This window comes from Lepidothrix coronata, unplaced genomic scaffold, assembly GCF_001604755.1.
Source record: "Lepidothrix coronata isolate B3197 unplaced genomic scaffold, Lepidothrix_coronata-1.0 Scaffold11, whole genome shotgun sequence".
Taxonomy (NCBI): Eukaryota; Metazoa; Chordata; class Aves; order Passeriformes; family Pipridae; genus Lepidothrix; species Lepidothrix coronata.
In genome coordinates, this window is record NW_016690191.1 from 8,957,916 (window position 1) to 8,976,363 (window position 18,448).

At 39.6% G+C, this 18,448-nt stretch overlaps 1 protein-coding gene across 1 annotated transcript; it reads right to left on the reverse strand.

Annotated features, from left to right (window-relative positions):
- Positions 1–480: 480 nt before the first annotated feature.
- GLDN (gliomedin) lies at positions 481–17,942 on the reverse strand. The gene is made up of 10 exons (XM_017805134.1): positions 17,655–17,942; positions 14,033–14,084; positions 11,797–11,814; positions 11,065–11,172; positions 9,066–9,212; positions 8,255–8,380; positions 5,414–5,491; positions 5,206–5,331; positions 4,321–4,471; positions 481–1,090 (listed from the first exon to the last, which is right to left on the reverse strand). Exons 1-10 carry the CDS (start codon positions 17,940–17,942, stop codon positions 631–633), a joined length of 1,554 nt encoding a protein of 517 aa, XP_017660623.1. The 3' UTR covers positions 481–630.
- Positions 17,943–18,448: the final 506 nt, after the last annotated feature.

The following is an 18,448-nucleotide window of genomic DNA, read 5'->3' on the forward strand; positions in this document are numbered from 1 at the left end:
TTCCTATTTTCCTTGTACTTTGGCTGGATTTTGCTTTTGATTATTAACAGTTGATTGAGCTCGTCAAAGGGGAAGCTTTTCAGTTTTTTTTCTATTTAAATAACTCTTTCCATCCCCCTTATTTTTAACAGCTGTAAGCCTCTGTTTAGAAAAAAATCTTCACTGAGAATCCATGGAAATTAAATGAAAGTGACAAAGGTATTTGTACACAAAAGTTCATTATTTAGATATTTATACTAGACCATAATCACTGACTAGAAAATGATTGCAGAGAAGATGATCACAACTGAAAGTTATAAATAGTCTCTGCTGAGCACATGACCGTGGAATAATCGATGTACATTAGATACAATTATCAGCTGAATAACGGGGAGAAACAAAAGCAAGTCTGTGCTAACTGTTTGCCAGCTGCAATAGTGAACAGCTATTTTTTTAAAAAGATGAGGATGGCCTGTGTAACTGAAGTGTTTTATACAAAGGCACCTGATCTCGCTTTTAGACACACTCACAAACCACCATCAGTAAACAGAAAATGATGCCAAGTGAAGAGACCCACATGTGTATGTCACAGAGCTTTAAATAGATTATTTAGACAAGCATGGCTCCCATACATGGCATGTTAAAATATTTTCATCTACCAAAATGTACAGGGTACACCATTAAGCTCCCGTTCTCCCATGTGTACAAATTCTTGTCTCGTAGGCTGTACGAAAGCATAGCAAGAACAGACTGTGAAGACCGTAATTCAAACCTTGCATCAACCTGCTTCCCTTTCAGTAAATCAAAAGCAAAACTTACTGTCATGTCCTTAGTGTCAGTAACATAAATAATGCCACACGCTATGAATGCATTACCAGCCTTGGACTTTGGATATGTGGTGTTGATGTGCTGAATGACTGAAAACGTTTCTTCATCAATATGTGCTACCATTATGTTTTCATCAGTGCTCGAGGCATAGATAATCCAGAGCCCCTTCTCATCCACTGCTATGTTGAAATACGTCTTGGAGTTAGAGAAGAGGTAGTTGCGCCCGTGGTGTAGGGCATTTTCAATGAGCAGAGTGCCCAGCGATGCTCTGTCGAGCCCAAATCTGCAATGAGATACAGTGAGGACTCAGTGCACTGTGTTCAAGTTCATTTCCATACACACGGGTTGGCTGAAGCAATTCCAAGTGCGTTACTACTGATAGAAGTGCTGTTGAAAGCACTTGAGTTCAAGGACCATTCTGATGTCTTTTAAGATTAAGTTCTCAAAGAACCTTCCAAAACACTAGGAGAAAATTCCAAAGTAATAACCAATCTGAGAGGTGCATAAGAGCATGGACTTGCTTTGGTAGGTTTCACTTTATTTAGTCTGTGAGCTGTATTATCACTTGGATGAAAGAAGCAACTAAAAGGAATGGATATGAAAAAGAACTGGATACCAGGTGAAGGCCCAGACTTGTGAAATGGAATCTGTGCATAAGTTTGCTTTTGACTAGAACTAAGGGGAGAAAATGTGAGTGACGAAAGCACCTTAAATTCTGGGCAGGTTCACCTGGTCTTAGAGTTCCTCTTCTGAAAACAGTTCAGATAACACAGTGATTTGGTCAAATAGACATCAAAACAATAAAAATTCTACTTTTGCAGAGCCAAAATTCTGACCTCATGCTGGCCTCAACAGGACAGCCTGAATGCTTCATCTCTATAAAGTTGTTTTCATTCCTTGAAATTCCTTAGGATGATGATCATCTGAGGGCAGCAGCAGTGAGCAACTAAATTGTGTTCCTCTACTAGAGGCTAATCAGCTTCTATTGAGACACATCTGCAGTTAGCATTTAACCACCAAATAACACCATGCTTTAGCAAAGGCAGGGGAGAACGTTTAATCTGTTTAAATAGTGCCCTCTATAAAGAAGCACATTTCATGTCTGACTTCTATCTAACTGTATAGCTCCATTCTTCCAACAGAGGAAGAAAAAACGTTACTCAATACTCAATCTGCTACACTTACAAGTTTTCTGAGAAGACAGGCTTAATCACAGGAACATTTCAGATCCAAGAACTTATAACAGAAGGAAGAATACTGGCAGGATAATTTTTCCAGTCTAAAGAGCATTGATAGCATACACTGGAAAAATCATCATAAGAAAAATAAAGAATGACCAACTTAGATCCTTTCCCTCAGCTTTTGGAAAACTCACATCTGCAGCAACTCCATATTCCAGCAGCATTTATGTGCAATAAAAGAACTCTTCAAGGCTGGAGAAGATTTGAGAAATGTGTGTGTCAACCCAGTTAATCTTGTTAGTTGCTTCATGTTTGTAAATAACTTCATGCAAGGACTAGAAGGACAGCCCTTGACAGGAATAGTCACTCAGAAATGCAGTTTTTCTTCAGGATTTTTTCTATAAAGAGCCAACAAGGAAAAAACCACCTCAAGATTCATTAGAAAAGGGCAAGATCTGCAACACACAACTGTCTTTTCCTGTTATATGTGAAAATCCTGAAAGGAGCAGAAAAGTGAAGTTTCATTCCTGGGGTTCTCTTGGGCTCCCCAGTCAAGGACAGTCTGCAAAATTCTTTAATCATCTGACACCTTGGGGTCAATGACAACATACAGTGTAATACTTTCATCAACTGCAGAGAACTCAAGCTGCAAACACCTTTCTGATCACTAATAGCAGTGAAGTCAACCAAAAATACCAGAGGTGAGAAAGCATGTTATGAAACAATGTCAGGGATCTGACCATCATGAGAAAATCTGCCAAAGGTCAGACAAACCTAGTTTTGCCAGGTTTTAAATATGACAAGAAACTCCTTTTAAATATTTTTTCAACATTTGCAAGATAAGCCAACCCGATCCTCACCCATTCCTTCCATTAAATCAATACAAAAGAAGCTTTTACGCAGCCCAAATTCAAGGAGTTCACTGTCATAAAATTCACTGTCATAGAATTCATAGTGCCTCATGCAATCTGTGCTGAAGACAAATAATCTCAGAGTGAATAACTGAACAGAAAGACCATTTCTCAGCAGCTCCTTAGAGAGGTTTTAAAAATTCCACAAATAGTTTGTGTTCTTCTGTACATGAAAGCATTTCTCAATTAATGGTACCCAAGCAAAGCTGAGGAATCTCTGCCCTATCACTATGTATTGCTTAGACTGTGATGATCTTTTACAGAAAAAAAGCCTAAAGGTATTTAAAGGAGGTTGCCAAAAAGTGAGCTTGTCTTTGCAGAATAAATATTATAGAATCCACAGAGCTTGCTCACATTCCTTGGCATCCACATGAATATAGGAAGGCAGCACTCACACCTGCTTGGGAAAAGACATCAAAGTATAGTAAATGTTCTTGGCTCAAACATCAGGGTCGTGTAAGAACTTGAAAGCACACGCAATCTTTCACTTGCCCTTGGACTGTCTGTCTTTGGCTCTTCCCACAAGGTGAGATTTTGGTTTTGATTTGTATTGTCTGTCTCTGTCCTCAGGAGAAACCGAAACAGAGACGTAATTCCCAGTTCCAGTTCAGGGACACACATCGGGAGAGTTGTAGGAACTTCTTATTACAAGGAAATCAAACATTGGAGCCACTCCTCCACAATGGAATGTGCAATTCACCGGGTCACCACGTCCTCAGCTGGTGCCTCAGTGCATTCCTCTGCTCCAGCATCCAGCAGCATCCGCTCCCGGGCCAGCCTGGAGAGCAGCTCTGCAGAGCCACCCCCTGTGCCTCCCAGACTGCAGCTGAACCAGTTCTTACTCAGGTGCAGGTAGATGCACAAGTTATTTCTCTAAATCAAATGCCTTTTTCTGATATCCAAATTCCTTAGTCAGCTCTCATTTCTTTCTTGCCATTATGAACACAGGAAAGAATCCAAGTTGAAGAACACCCACAGCAATGTAATGTATAATAGAAACCTGTTGGACCCCAGGACAGCCAAGAGAAAAATCTGTTGTCATCATGAGGCCCAGTTGCCCTACCACATAGTAACTGCAGAGGTGAACCCCTTAGACACAGTTCAGCTCTGATGCCTAAAGAACTGTCACAGCAGAGTAGTGGACCTGGGCTACCCTCCCAATTTCCCTCCTTCTGCGGCATCTGCACACACAAATGGAAGGCTGGTGGCCCACACTGTAGTTACAGATTGTAAAGAATGAGTTTTTCTGTTCTGGAAAGAGTTCTGAGCCATTCCACCATTCTTCCTAGTTAGGATCAAAAAGAAACACAAAACAGTACAAGGAAAGTTGTCTGCTTTTCTGAGGTTCACCGCTGTCACTTTAACCCACTGCTCCTCCTTCCACACCATCACTTGCTTTAAGACAACTATGTTTGACTTACTTCAGAATGACATTGGTTCCTCCCTTCTGATAGTACAGATGATTGTTTTGTACTGCATGACCACATCCATAAAAGAATCCCGTGATGTTAATGACCCTGTAGCTGTCATTCAGCAAGGCATTGGAATTCTCATATTCTTTTATAGAGTTTCCTAAACAAAAGGGAAAACATGAGGAAAAAAAAAAAGACTATCATCTGGTTCATCTAATTTTGAAATCTCTATTCTAAAATTAAGTCTTCAGTAAAAGTCAATCTCAATCAACTATCTGACAGATAACAATTGTATGTGTGTTTTCAGTAATGATTCATCTTGCTGAAATGTGAAGAAGTAATCCAGAGACACACAAAAAAAAACTATATAGGAGATGAGCAAGAGCCTGTTTCCCACAGACTTAATGGGCCCTCATTCCGAACACAGTTGATATATATGCAGAAATATTTCCTTTTTCCACTTAGGTCCTGGGCATTTTCCTGCTCTAAATGTAGCTAATGCAGAAACTGATTCATTTTCATGCCTGGCTAAATGAAAGGGCAAAACTCCTAGCTACAATTTAGGGAAGTAAAGCCATAGAAAAGAGAAACTCTTGAAAGAAAAGAATAAAACACCATGAACAGGCATTTCAATTTGGATTTGTTAAAAAAAAAAAAAAAAACAAACTGAAAACTTCAAACTATTTTTAAAATCTGATGTTGACTCTGAAGATGTCTGACACTACAAATGCCTACAACCATATTTATAGTCAAGTTTTATACAGGTAATATGGGAAATACTCTGAAAAAGATGTGGGTAAAACCCCATTATACTTATTACTTTAGTTTGAAGGGATTAAGGAAGCAGTGTCAGTATAACAATGGATTTTTGACTATGGCTACTACTAAAAATACCTAAGAAATGCATGGTAAGCCAAATCCTTTCATCACTTATGTTTGCAGGCTCCCGCATCCAAGTTCCAAACGTTTGCTGAACACTGACAAAGTGAACAGGACTTCCCACAGATGTTATGACGCATTCTAGTAGAAAAAAAAGCACATGTCCATGATCTGTGACACTAAAACAGCAAGTAGCACTTAGTCATGCTCTGCAGCAGGTTACCAGGTTTTTTTGAAGGACCAGGGGTTCTGTCTTCAGCTTTTCCAGCCAGGGTGTCATCATTTGGTACAGCACACTCACCTGGAGTTGAGGGAGAAATGGTAAAATATGTCATTTTTCTCTATTTGACATGACAGACAATAGACATTTCTCTGTTTGACATGCACATGACAGATGTGCACATCAGTGACTCCACTAAAATAAAGGGATGACAACTGGGATTTTGTTTCACCTGAGAAAAAAGGTCTGCTTAGGTTGGTCTGGTCAAAAAATGAGATTAGGAAAGATTTGCTCTCACTCCTCTCAAGGAAATGAAATGTTTGGGTTGGTTTGTTTCCTTGAGGTTGTCAGGCTGACAGTGAACTTTGAGGAGTAACTGATTAAATCAACAGATTTAATTCCTTAGCTATGAATTCCTGAGAAGCTGCTTAGAAAGAAAGTTGCCCTTTTTTCCTTAGATAACTTTACACAACTGAGGTAGCTGGAAAACGGCTGATTTCGCAGTAATACCAAAAACATTTTCTTGGAATGAGTGATTGTTAAACTCAAAAGCATCATTCCCAGATCGCCACACTCCAGCCCAAGACAGCAATAAAGCACTAACACATACACTGAGCACAATGATGCATAAGATTGCAGCTCAGCCACCCATGCCACAGAAGCAGCAGTGTGAAAGAGTGAGGGAAATGATGCATTATGATACTTACAGGCATGGAAATGTTTCACATTAGAAACAAAGACCTGAAAACATTTTTGCCCACCCCTCAACAGCATGAGGAGCATTGGTTGGATTTTCCCTTTGAGTTTACCATTAAAACAAGGCCTGAATTAAATTATTTATGGACCTTTTTCTGTAAAACCAGGTACGTCTTCTGCCCTTAAAACAACGTGACACATTTCAGTTTGCTTAGCAGGAATAACCACAGAGAACAGTTCTCAGCTTTTTGCTGAAGATATCCTTATTTCATTGTAGCCTTGTTTTCTAATTCCATTCTTAACTTTCATCTCCTTACATATTGCACACTGCTTGATATACAGGCTGCAAATTCTTTTAGACACATATTCTTCTTGTTTCTTTGCCACGTATTTCTGGGATTTACAGATCTGTGCTGAAATTTAAGTGAGAAAGATAGTAAAAATATGAAATAAAGTAATGCTGAAAGGGCACCATGACATTGAGGAAAGAAAGGACAGATTATACTGAATTGTTGTTTTTTCCTTTAGGTTGTGTCCTCTCTTTTTTCATGCGGAAGAAAACTACTCCAACACGAAGCAAGAACAAGCTGTATTTCTCCCATCCTTTTATCTAAGGCATTTGGTGAAATGACATTGAAAGTTTGCAAGGGATCACAGTGTATCTCCAAAAAAGGCCTAAACAGTCAACCCAACCATGGTAAGCTCAGTGCCCTATAGCTGGAATCTACCAATCCCTCTGGATCCCTTTCCAGCTTCTGGTGACAAAATATTGTCAGAATCTCTCAAAAAAGGAACCCACTCAGCAGAAATCATAAATTGCAGCGCACAAGTTAATTTTCTTGGGCTGAGTCTGATAGATGCAGTTGACTGGATGAGCGGTTCCCTGTACAGTAGTTTATCCAAGGCTACAGAGCAGTCAGGGAGCAGGTCAGTGCAGCAAAGCTGAGTGCACTGTTCGTGTTTGAGAGTAGCTGCAGTACTCTGAGGGCCTTTCAGCTGCATCAATCAGACAGCAACTCAAATTAAAAAGACAGTTTTCAATCAGAGACTCCTATGGGAAATTTTCATTACTTTCTTTCCATCAAAAAAACAAGATAAATATCCTACTGATTCCTATCATAAAATGTTCTGGTTGAGAGTTAGTGGAGTTTACAAGACATTAAAACTATTGATTTGGTCTGTTGGAGGAGGGATGGAGCAAGGCAGTTTGGAGCAGAGATGTTTTGTTTCTTTTAGAATTCACTAACAGTACCATTGAGAAAAAATACACCCGAGCTTTCAACTAATTATTCTCTTTTTTGAAGAAAAAAAAGTTTTACCCAATTCAAAATTTAATTTGAAGAAACCAGTCTTGTATTCTTATGTAATAAGTTAATTACAGTTGTAAATCAGTACGTGTATTCTCTTTCCTTGAAAAGGATATGAATATTTAATTATAAAAGCTGGATTATTCTTTGAATTTTGGTAATAAGATCTCATGGCTTACTAAGTCATAAAACATAAAAGCTCATTGAGGAAGATCTCATCTTTGCAGAGTTATTTGACTGTAACTCCCATTTGCACACTGTGATTTCAAATCCATCAGAAATCCATCAGAAGGCTTATCCTGCAAAGCACTTCAGGCTGCTTCAACACTTGAAAAGAGGCCACATGAGCAAATGGCCCAATTATCTCCTGTAGTACTTCATGCCTTTCTGAACTACAAATAGGATGAGATTTCTGCTCCAGCTCTCTACTTTCTGTCGTAGGGAGTCCCTCTGGGCTCTGTTCAGATACTTCAATATCCAGAATCAGGGTGATGTATTTACATGTAAAATTAAAGAGTCAGCACTTAAAAGCCAAAAATTTTGACTGCATTTCTCATACTGTCCATATGTATCCCATCTAACAGAAAAACACCATTTTTAAACACTTTGCCTGACCATTAGCACAGCACAATGAAAAGACTAATATTGTACAGGTGGTAACTTGCTGCCTTATTCAAACCATATTTCAGTAAAACACCTAAACATATATTCAGCTTTAAGTTTGCAGTTTTACTGATGCCAAGCAAAATTAAACCTGTGCTTACTGTTTTGTGACACTTGAAGCAATGTTTTAATCTTGAACTAGTTCATAATACAAAAAAGAACACTGAGGAGAACTAACCTGTGCATGTGCTGCTGCATGTGTTCTCCTGAAGCTCTGCTTTAGCTTTACCTTTACGTTTACCTGGAGGCCCCGGGGGTCCAGGTGGTCCAGGGGGCCCTGGTGGTCCAGGTTCACCTTTTGCACCTGTGTACAAAACAGAGTCCTGTCACAGGCCTTGCACAGACAACAGGCAACCTGCAGAGAACCATGTGGCAGACTTGGAGATATCTCTAAAACAGCCTCTCCCTTTCTTAAGAGGTTTCTGAGTACAGAAATCCGGTGCAATACACACTGGAATGCTGGTTGTTGGAAGCTGAACCATAAAGAATTTCACAAGGTGTAAGTCATCAGTGCATTTTATCTGTCTGGATTACAGGCACATTAGAGAGCTGTAAAGCACTGCTGCCTTTTACTCACTGTATTCTAAGACCTCAACTTCAGATGCTACATTGCTATAATTTTACACAGTTTATATTTGGTTGCTTCATGTATTCCTGAGTGGATATCTGACCCTCATTTTCTAATAGAGAAATAAAACCACACTGAAAGAAAGAGCAGGAGAAGGTCAGCTGTCTGGAAGTGTATTGGAAAGAGTGGAGTTCACAAAGACCTCAACCTAAAGCCCAAGCAGAAAAGTTTTTGTGAAGATTTGCATTACAAAGAGAACAATGTCCTGGGCACAGCAATACTCAAACTTCACTGTGTGTGTATACCATATTTATACTGGTTGGCCCTGCTCTTACACATCACATTCATGCTTCAGAAGTGGAAGGTATCTTTTTCTGTCAAGCACACTTGCAAGAGAACTCCCAAGAGCACTTCTTCATACCTTCTAATATCACATCATTGCTTGCATCCCCCTTTTCCCCCTTGGCTCCTCTTGCACCTTTTACTCCTGGTATACCATCCTTGCCAGGTAAACCCATTTCTCCAGGTTCTCCTTTCTGACCTTGATCACCTTTTGGTCCTGGCAGACCTAGAAATAAAAAGCATTTTAGTACCAAGAACTCTACTCCAGCATTAAGCACCAATTAATACATATTTTTTACTGCAAACCATATTCACTCTAGTTTTTTTTTTTCCACCTGTATTTAGCTGGGTAGCTGTAATTTGTTTGGTTTCAAAGAAATGTTGTAACCTAATATGACCTTGTAATCTCTGAGTTTTGAACATGGATCACACAGGCCTGGGCCTCATTAACACTGGCAGGAGAATTTCTGGATAAGTAGAAATACTGTGGAAAAATGTGAGGTCATACCTTTATTTCAACATACGTAAGACATTGAAGAAAGGCATTGTCGTAGCTCATCTAGGGTTTTTTTTAAAGTAATTAGGCACAAACTTTACAACACACATTGCACTTTTAACTTTTTCCACTGTCCTAGAGCATAGATACAGCTGCCTAGCAATGCTTTCCGTGGTTGTTATAACTCTACACTTGCTAGAAGCATGATTAGCCCACATACTTTTTGCACTTGATCATGTAGTAAATTCATATATTTAACAAGATATTTCTTTGTCCCTTTTGATTTAGTTCTGCAATAGGAAAAAAACGTGTTTGTACAAATGACACATCCAAACCCTCCACCCTCTACTTTTGTGGCAGTTATTATTTTCTCACTTTAGGAGAGAGAAAAATAACAGTTTACAAATAGAAATGTCAGTGTTCTTGTGGGCATAGATTTCAAATAAATTACATTTGTTAATACTTGAGAAGCAAATGCTTGTTTTTCTACTATGGTTTTACTTCTTAAATTGATTTTGCGTAATCAGAAGCAGAACTACAGTTTGCGGTTGAAATCCAAAATTGCCTGGAACAATTGCCACGTGGCTCTCTGGAGACTGGTTCTCACTTTCATTTCCAATTTTAAAAATTCATTGAGGATACTGAAGAGACAGAACACATGTTTTCTCAAGGTACAGTAGGCAATTGTTCCACTTATACCTGCCAGCGAGTCCACACAGCTCCATGTGAAAAGCCAGAATAATAGATGGCTTTAATAATAAACATAGATGGCTTTTAATAATAAATAATAAAATAGATTTTAATAATAAATAATAAAATAGATTGCTTTTAATAACAAATAATAATAATTAATAATTATTATTTAAAAATAATAAATAATAATAATAAATAATAATAATACATAATAAAATAGATTTTAATAATAAACACCAGCCTGCACACCCGCCTGTCTGCTCATCAACACACCCTTCCTCTTCTCCATGCTCTCTTAATTCTACCATTCTGATGCTCTTTTGTCCCTTCCCTTCCTCCCATTCACCTCCTGCTGCTTTCTCCCTCTGCCTTGGAGGCACCCGTTATCCATCAGCACTTTCACACAGCTCGTGTGCCCCAGGTAAATCAGTGGAGAAACCAAGTACTGCTTTAAGATCTCACAGCAGTGAATCTGGAACCAAATCTGTGGTAACATATATAACAACTTTCACCCCCAGACTCTGGCTTTCTTTTTAAAAAGTCTGAAGTCAAGGGCTGTGATGTTGGCAGGTTGAGGGAGCAGATATATTCTTACAATAACAGCAATTACTAGTAAGTTCAGAATACGGATATTCAATTAAGTGAGTTCAGTAATTTTAGTGTGCAATATTCTATGGTGTATATATACCATCTTCCTCACTGTAGAGTAAGTCTGAATAATCTGCCAAAGCTTAGTATGAGACAATGAATGTTACAGAATTCTGTAACATGCACCTTCTTTGTAAACTTTGAAACCCTTCTCCCTGTACAAAGGTCTACAAGAAAGAACATCTGAATATAGCAGTAAAAAAAAATGATTTTTTTTTTAAAATAACCATTAAAAAAATACCTATTTTTCCTCTTTTTCCATTTAGTCCTGGTTCTCCCTTTTGTCCTGGTATGCCTGGGACTCCATCTGATCCATTGTAGCCAGGCAGTCCATCAAGTCCAGGAGGCCCTGATGAAACCAAAGAGCACAACTGAATTTTCACTGCTAAATGCAATTTATCCTTAAATCTACTATATTTACATGCAGTATGTTTTTATAGATATACTTGAACCCTGGAAAAACATAACTCATACTTTTCTGATACAGAGAACTACTCTAAGCAGACTCACAGGTAAAGCAGCACACAAAGAAAGCAAGTACACATTCACACGGCAACACAGGGAGAGAGAATTAAATAAGAAAGGAGGAAAAGCTATGGGGGAAGTGTGTAGTCAGTAATCGATATTTTTAAAGAGATGTTAAATTACAATATCTGTTGATTCTGGGTTTTTTAATATATAGACTCCTCTCTTCAGCTAAATGCTACTTAAGCACTCTTAATTCCATTTGGTTTTGATTAAATATTCTACTCCCTTCACTAGAAAATTATGATTTCTAAAACCTCCCCTGCCTCAGAAGGGGCACAAGCTGACCTAAGTACAAAAACTATAAAGGCAGGCATTCAACCTTCCCTCATGCTAAATAGAAAAGGAAAAGTATTTTGTGAAAGATGCATTTCTACATTTCAACATTTTGTAGCAGCAACTGTTTTAATTACCTCAAAATATTACTGAAATTATCCAAGTATCTTACCTGGGGGACCTGGAGGGCCTACAGTAAGAAAAAAAAAAAAAACACAGGAAGAAATGGTGAATTTAACCCACCAATAAAACAAAGCAATTCCAAATTGAACTAATTAGCATTAGACCAGAACAGTAAAAGGGGAGGAAAACCCCTCAAATTTCAAAATTAACATTTAGCTATTTAACTGTTTTGTATTATAAATAACTATCTGAGCATTAGCAGTAGCTCAGACTTAGTGAAAGAGAATCCTTCAGCACAATTACATATACACATTTTCCTTTTTTCAGATTTCAGTTGATAAAGGTTTGACAAAAAACCTCTACAGTGAAATCTCACTGTCAGGGGCTTCAGTGCCTGCACAAAGCCATGGGTGCAAGGCACTTAACAGTCATTACATTTCCTTCACTTAAGTGTTCTCCAACAACCTGTTATAGCAGAAGATTAGTAGCTTTGCAATACTGCTGAATGGCACGATTAAAAATCGTGTTAAAAATACACCACATGCCACACTGCTCTGTGTTTTACAGATATTTCATTGCCACTCAGGACTCAGACTATTTAAATTTTAAAAAAAGGCAGGGAGGAAGGGAATGTTTGGGGAGGGGAGATTGTATCATTCCTATTAACTACATCTAAATCCCAATCAGGCTTTTCACATGTGATTGTTCTATAGCCTGGATTGAGCTTCCCACAGAAACTGCTTGGTGCATTAGAACTTGAACTCACTTCAGGTATTCAGCAACACTGAAACCTTAATGTCTTAATGTCTCTGACACAGCTCAGATAAAGGGCCCTAATGAGAAGCAAGCATAGCAGGCAAAAGTAAAGCAAGACTAAAAGAGAAAATGTTTCTGATGTTTCTGTAACAAGATTTATCTTCTATGATACTCAGTACACATTTAAAAAAAAAAAAAGCTTTAGGAGAATACAAAGAAAGGTGGAAGTTGCAATTAAAGAACCAAATTAGTTCTATGAACATTGTTATCCAGCCAAAGTACTCTTGCTTCAGCAAAACTCTCTACAACAGAAAATAACAGTAATTATTAGATTTCCCTAAAGATGACCATTTTCAGCATTAATTACAAAGTGAAGTGAAAACCATCTTACAGTACCATTATAACAATTAACCCTTTTAATCAGTACAGGCAGTAACACCAGTTAACATCTTTCTGCCATTTCTCTAGCAAATGGTCATTTTTTCCACACTACAATGTTACATCCTATTAGTGCATTCACTTACTTCCTCATCCCCAAAACTGAGGATCTTTGTATAAGCAAAAGATAGATAAGAAAGGTGCTTGAAAGGCAGCAAATGACACTAGGGCCTATAGCAGAGAAAGCCAAGCATTTAATGGTGTTCAGAGAGAAGGTACAGAAGGCACTCAGTAATGTGAATTTACAAGTCCTAAGCCCAAAGAAGCAAACTTTTAGACTGTTTGTGTTTCAGTCTGTTACAATCAGAACTGAACTACGACTTCAGAAGCAGTATTTGACATCTGTGTGTACTGTGGTAGTTCTCATTTGTGTTGAATCGCTGGAGTCAAATGGACCTTATAGCCATTTGATAACTCAAACCAGACAGCAAGTGAAGCATTTTCTTTAACTCATAAAAAATTGACTTCTTCCTAATCTTCTACTTTTCAAAAATAACATGACTGATTCTGTGATAGACTTCAAAGCTGGACAGTTGCTCTTAAATTGGCTGCTCCCTGAACTCTTCACCAAATCACATCAAAACTTCTCACACCTTTTCTTGTCCCAACCATGAGCTGCTCCACTCCTCCCTGGTAAGATGTGAAACACCCTGTAGCCATGGGTCCAATGCAGCTGAGACAAGGTGCTCATCCAAGTCCCACTGCTCCACTGCAGTCGCAACAACAGGAGTGGGTTTCTATACCATCTGTGTTCATCCCATGTTAGGTTTCAAGTGTGGCATACACAAAAATACCATGATTATACCTCAATTAGTATTTTAAACACCCAAGTCTGAGAGATTTGTTTATGAAAATTACATGGAAAAGAAATAGTTCCAAGTAACATCAGCAGAGCTCCTTAAATTCCAGCATTTGTATTAAATGGGTACAGATAAGTCCCAAAGTGGCACCTAGTATCTTTTTTTTTTAATTCTGATAGAGTAAATAGCATAGTTCTTTGACACAGTTGTTGACCTCAGGTTCTTTGAAAACACTGTATTTCTGTGTTCCTGAAGGTCACAGAGGTGCAGTGCTTAAGGCAATAAACATACCTGTTAAGCATATCCCTTTTGTGCTGTTACATAAATCCACCATCACTCGGACCTAATATTGCAAAGAAAGTAAAGTTGAAAACAATGTATTTCATAAAAGTGTCTGGTTCACTTTACCTACAGAAATAATTTCAAAAACAAAGATACAACTGGCCACTTTTTTAATAAGAATAAACTTTTCAGAATTACCTTAACACTGTGACACCATCCACCTCATCAGACTGTTTCTCTCATAGGCACCTGTTCAATACACCTCATATTAATCCTTACTGAAAATATGAATAAAATATTGGCCAGACAACTCCATACATCATCTAGTCATCAAATTTCACACATTACTGTAAAACATGTATTAAAACATGTATTAAAAGCCAACATCAGCCAATAAAAATTACATTTCATTTTATATTTGCATCAAATGATGGAAACTTTTTCAACATGGCACATTAAGGCAGAAAGGTGTCCTATGTTCCAAATAAGTGATTTCTTATCTTTGAATAACCAAGATCTGCAAATTTGAAATGGACCTTCCTCCACTCAAAATAATTCATCACAACCATGACAGACTTTATAAAACCAAGTTGGAAGACACATTCATAAAGATGCTCTTAATCTAGAGTAGAATAAAATGTATCAATTAAAAAGTCATCATTACAAAATACACGACTCTTGGCTGGGCAAATATTCACTTTACATGTCCTGCATGCTGAGAGTCAACACTCTAAAATATTTTGCAACTCATCAAAACAACCAGCAGAAATAAGGATATCGTGAACATGAGCACTGACAGCGCCTCAGCTCTTTTGTGGGAAAGTCTAATGTTTATAGCCAGGAAATAAAAAGGTCATTACTTCAGGGCTGTGCAATATATGATAATTTATGAACCATTTACCAAGAGTTTCACATTTATTCATCTTTGTACAATTACTCTATTTACAAATAATGGAATGCACTAGTCCCAAAGGACAGAACAAATAAGTGCAAGGCAATCTGAAAGGCAGATTGAAGTTTAATCCTAGAAAGGTTATTTGCCACTGTCAATCATAATTTTTAAAATTAATGCATCATTAGTTTCAACTGACAAATCTAACAGACTCAAAGAAAGGACAATTATTTTGATGGCAAGGATTCTTTTCCTGAAAAACCAAACCATACTTGACAATGGGTTCCTGTTCTGCCTGATACATACTGTGAACGTACTGGATTCCAGACTGGACTGGAAAAGCTCTTACATTTAGAACTTTAGACTCAATTTAAATTAGCTGAAAAGTGCTAACTGGTTTTGAATATCAGGCTTGTTCTCTTTCCCCTCACACTCCTCAAAAATACTTGTCTCCTACCTTCTAATTTGTAAAATATACATTGTCCATGCGTACTCTAATTCTAACTGCATTTTAATTAAAATGGTTCTGTTGAGGTTGATGAAGTGATCACAACTTGCTTTGGGGCCCTCCAATTACCTCAGCAGCACTACTTTTACCATTCAGTGCAACTCAGGTGACAATTAAAAGGACATGGCACTCAGGAAGTGCAAATAGACTATATCAGAACCTCCAGCTTAGCAATGAGAGATGAGCAGACTGTTCAATCAGCCAGCATCATCACTAAGAAAAGCCACAGACGCAAGTATCTTATTCAAATGCTAGAAATTAAGTTTTCTCACAAAGAAATGGTGAAAAAAAATTAAAAAGAAAAAAGACTAAACTATGAAACGACTACTCAGATAATTGGTAGCCCCCATAAGCCACCACTTCTTGCACTGTCTTAAATCACACTTTGAAACCTACTGGACTGTTACCTTTGTGTCAGTCTTTCTGCACCAAGAGATTTGCCAATTTCCTATTTTTTTTACAAAATAAGTATATGTAAACACAAATACAGAAACAATAGGCCCAGAACCAAAAATATACTCATGTTATCAAAGCTAAAATATGGGGCTTGATGCCTAAGGTTATTTTAAAGATCCTTGAGCAGTGGCCACACCAGATCTCTGTGAGCAGTGGGATGCTGACACCTGCAGAAATTGGTGCTTCCACCACAAGACAGAACCCGCTCAGGTAAAACCTCCATTCGGGGCCCACATTCAGCAGAGGCTGGAACGTTGTTCCAAGGCCCACCAGTGTAACAGGGGTCATCTCACCAACTCTGAGGAACTTTGTCTCACAGTACAAAAGTAGTCAAGCCTTGAAATTAACTTAGTGGGAGTTATATTCAAAACACAGAAATGCAGGAGTGGGAGGAGGGGGTGCTTGAAAATTTTTCTAAGGGCACCTTTTTTCCCCTTGAGCAAGTGAGTCTGCACACAGTCACACACTCCTCTGAGCAGCAGCCAGAAAAATGTTTGATGGGAGCTTTGTAAGAACAAAAAGGCATGACCACCCCCCCCCAGCAACTCCCTGCAGGATACATTTAAATGAAGCACATGCACACAGCAGTACTCACAGTGGACATTTAAAGGCACAAGCGCATATTCTGGTCACATGCTGTTAAAATACACACCATGTGCTTGGTTCTATTTGGAGAGGGTAATAAAATTCATGTAATCTGTATGTGGTACCTAATGACAGTGGAGTAGCACATTTAATGGCCACTGTCAAATTATCCAGGCATCCAAGTGCCACTAAAAATCCAAAAAAGTCATTATCAAAACTCTCTGCTCTACAGTCTCCTAAGCTCTAATATTAAAGGAGTAGTTATCGCTGTGAACTGATGATTACAATAATTTATTAAGAAAACACACCAACAAAACATTACTGAAGAGGTATTTTCTACACATAGTTTTTAAAACCAGTATAATATTAATGACACGAGTAAGAGCCTGAGTTAACCTCTCCTGCCTTTTTTTTTTTTGTGGGCCTATGCCTGCAGCCCTTACTGGGACAGAATTTCCATTAAGGTTCTCTCAATAGCAATATTTTTCTCGTATTACTTCTGACTCAGAACGTAAAAGCTTTTCAATCTATTTAGAATTTTTCAGCTATGTGACCTGTTTCCTACTGAGAAAAGATAATCTTTTCACTGGCGTGCAAAAAACTATGCCATTTTTGCCAGAAAGGACATACAGGTCTCCTGACCCATCAAATACCACCCTAAATTTAACCCTTATTGAAAGAGCACTATCAATTTCAAAGAAATCAAAATCAAATCAAATGAAATTTCACTGATAAAGTGATGTCCAGTACCTTGCAGTGAGATGCTGAACAGCAGAGAACACAGGGGGGTTCTGCTTCTGGTGTTAGTTTTAAAAACCTGAAACTTTGGAAACTGGTAACTTAGAAACTGACTTCTTATTGCGACTAAATTTTTGAAGTTACACGAAATCCAAAAGTTCCCTCCGTTTGTCTGTGTAACTTCGACTTGTAAAGTTTAACGGCAACCTCAGCTCTGTGGCCCATCAGCTCTGTCGTCTCAGCATTTACAGACAACAGTAGGAACCACTGGCGCGAGATTCCAAGCATCAGGTGGGCGCGTTCGCTCCAGGTAAACCCCGCCGCGGCAGGAGCGGGACGGCCCCGGCAGGGCAAACCGCGGGGCTGGCGGGATCCTCCGGCTACAGCTGGGACAAGCGACTGTCCCAAATCCCCCATCCCCCGGCGGCACCCCAATCGCGGCGGGGCCGTACCGGCACCATGGAGTAGGTCAGCATCATCAGCATCTCGTCGCTCTCGGCGCGCACGGTGCCGCGGCCGCGCTCCCCGCGGCGGCTCCGCTTGGTGCGGGCGGCGGGGGCGGCGGGGCCGGGCTCGCCCGGCAGCCCCCGCACGGAGCCGTTCCCCCGCACCGCCTCCAGCTCCCGCAGCGCCGCGCCGAGCTCCCGCCACTGCGCCAGCAGGAACAGCGTGCCCGCCGCGCTCAGCGCCGACAGCAGCCCCACGGCCGCCAGCAGCGCCCGCCCGCCCGCCGCCTCCATCGCACGGGCACGGGCGGACCGCCGCTGGAGCCCATTTATCCCGAGGGATGCTGCGGGAGGGGGCCCAGGGCAGGGCAAGGGGGCACGGGGCCACCAAGCCCGGCCGCCACCGTCCCCTCCCACACCAGGGCTTGGCATCGATCCCGCAAAGCCGGGCAGGACCGGGAAGCTGCTCTCGGTCACAGCCCGTGGTCAGGCGTGACTTTTACATTGCACATGGCCTTTTCCAGCTATCAGGATTCTCCTTGACTTCATCCCCCGAAGCGGTGGTGCGAGCAGTGACACTGCGTGGTAAAAGCCCCTCCGTTACACAGATCCTGTCACTCTGTAGCTCATACCAACACTTTGCTGTATTAAGATCATATTGACTCATTAGGTAAGAATATCACTTGTATTTCACTAATAACCCTTTACCTGTTGCTTTAGTTGTTCAAGCACAGGCTTTTGCCCGTTTACTCCTTCTAACCCTTTCTGTGACATGTGATATCTCTAATACAACAAATTTT

Coding starts and splice junctions, on each gene's coding strand:
- GLDN (XM_017805134.1), bottom strand. CDS start 17,942: ATGGAGGCGGCGGGCGGGCGGGCGCTGCTGGCGGCCGTGGGGCTGCTG. Junction 8,381..9,065: donor CAATGATGTGATATTAGAAG/GTATGAAGAAGT, acceptor TTTTGTACACAG/GTGCAAAAGGTGAACCTGGA. Junction 5,492..8,254: donor ATGCAGCAGCACATGCACAG/GTTAGTTCTCCT, acceptor CCTCAACTCCAG/GTGAGTGTGCTGTACCAAAT.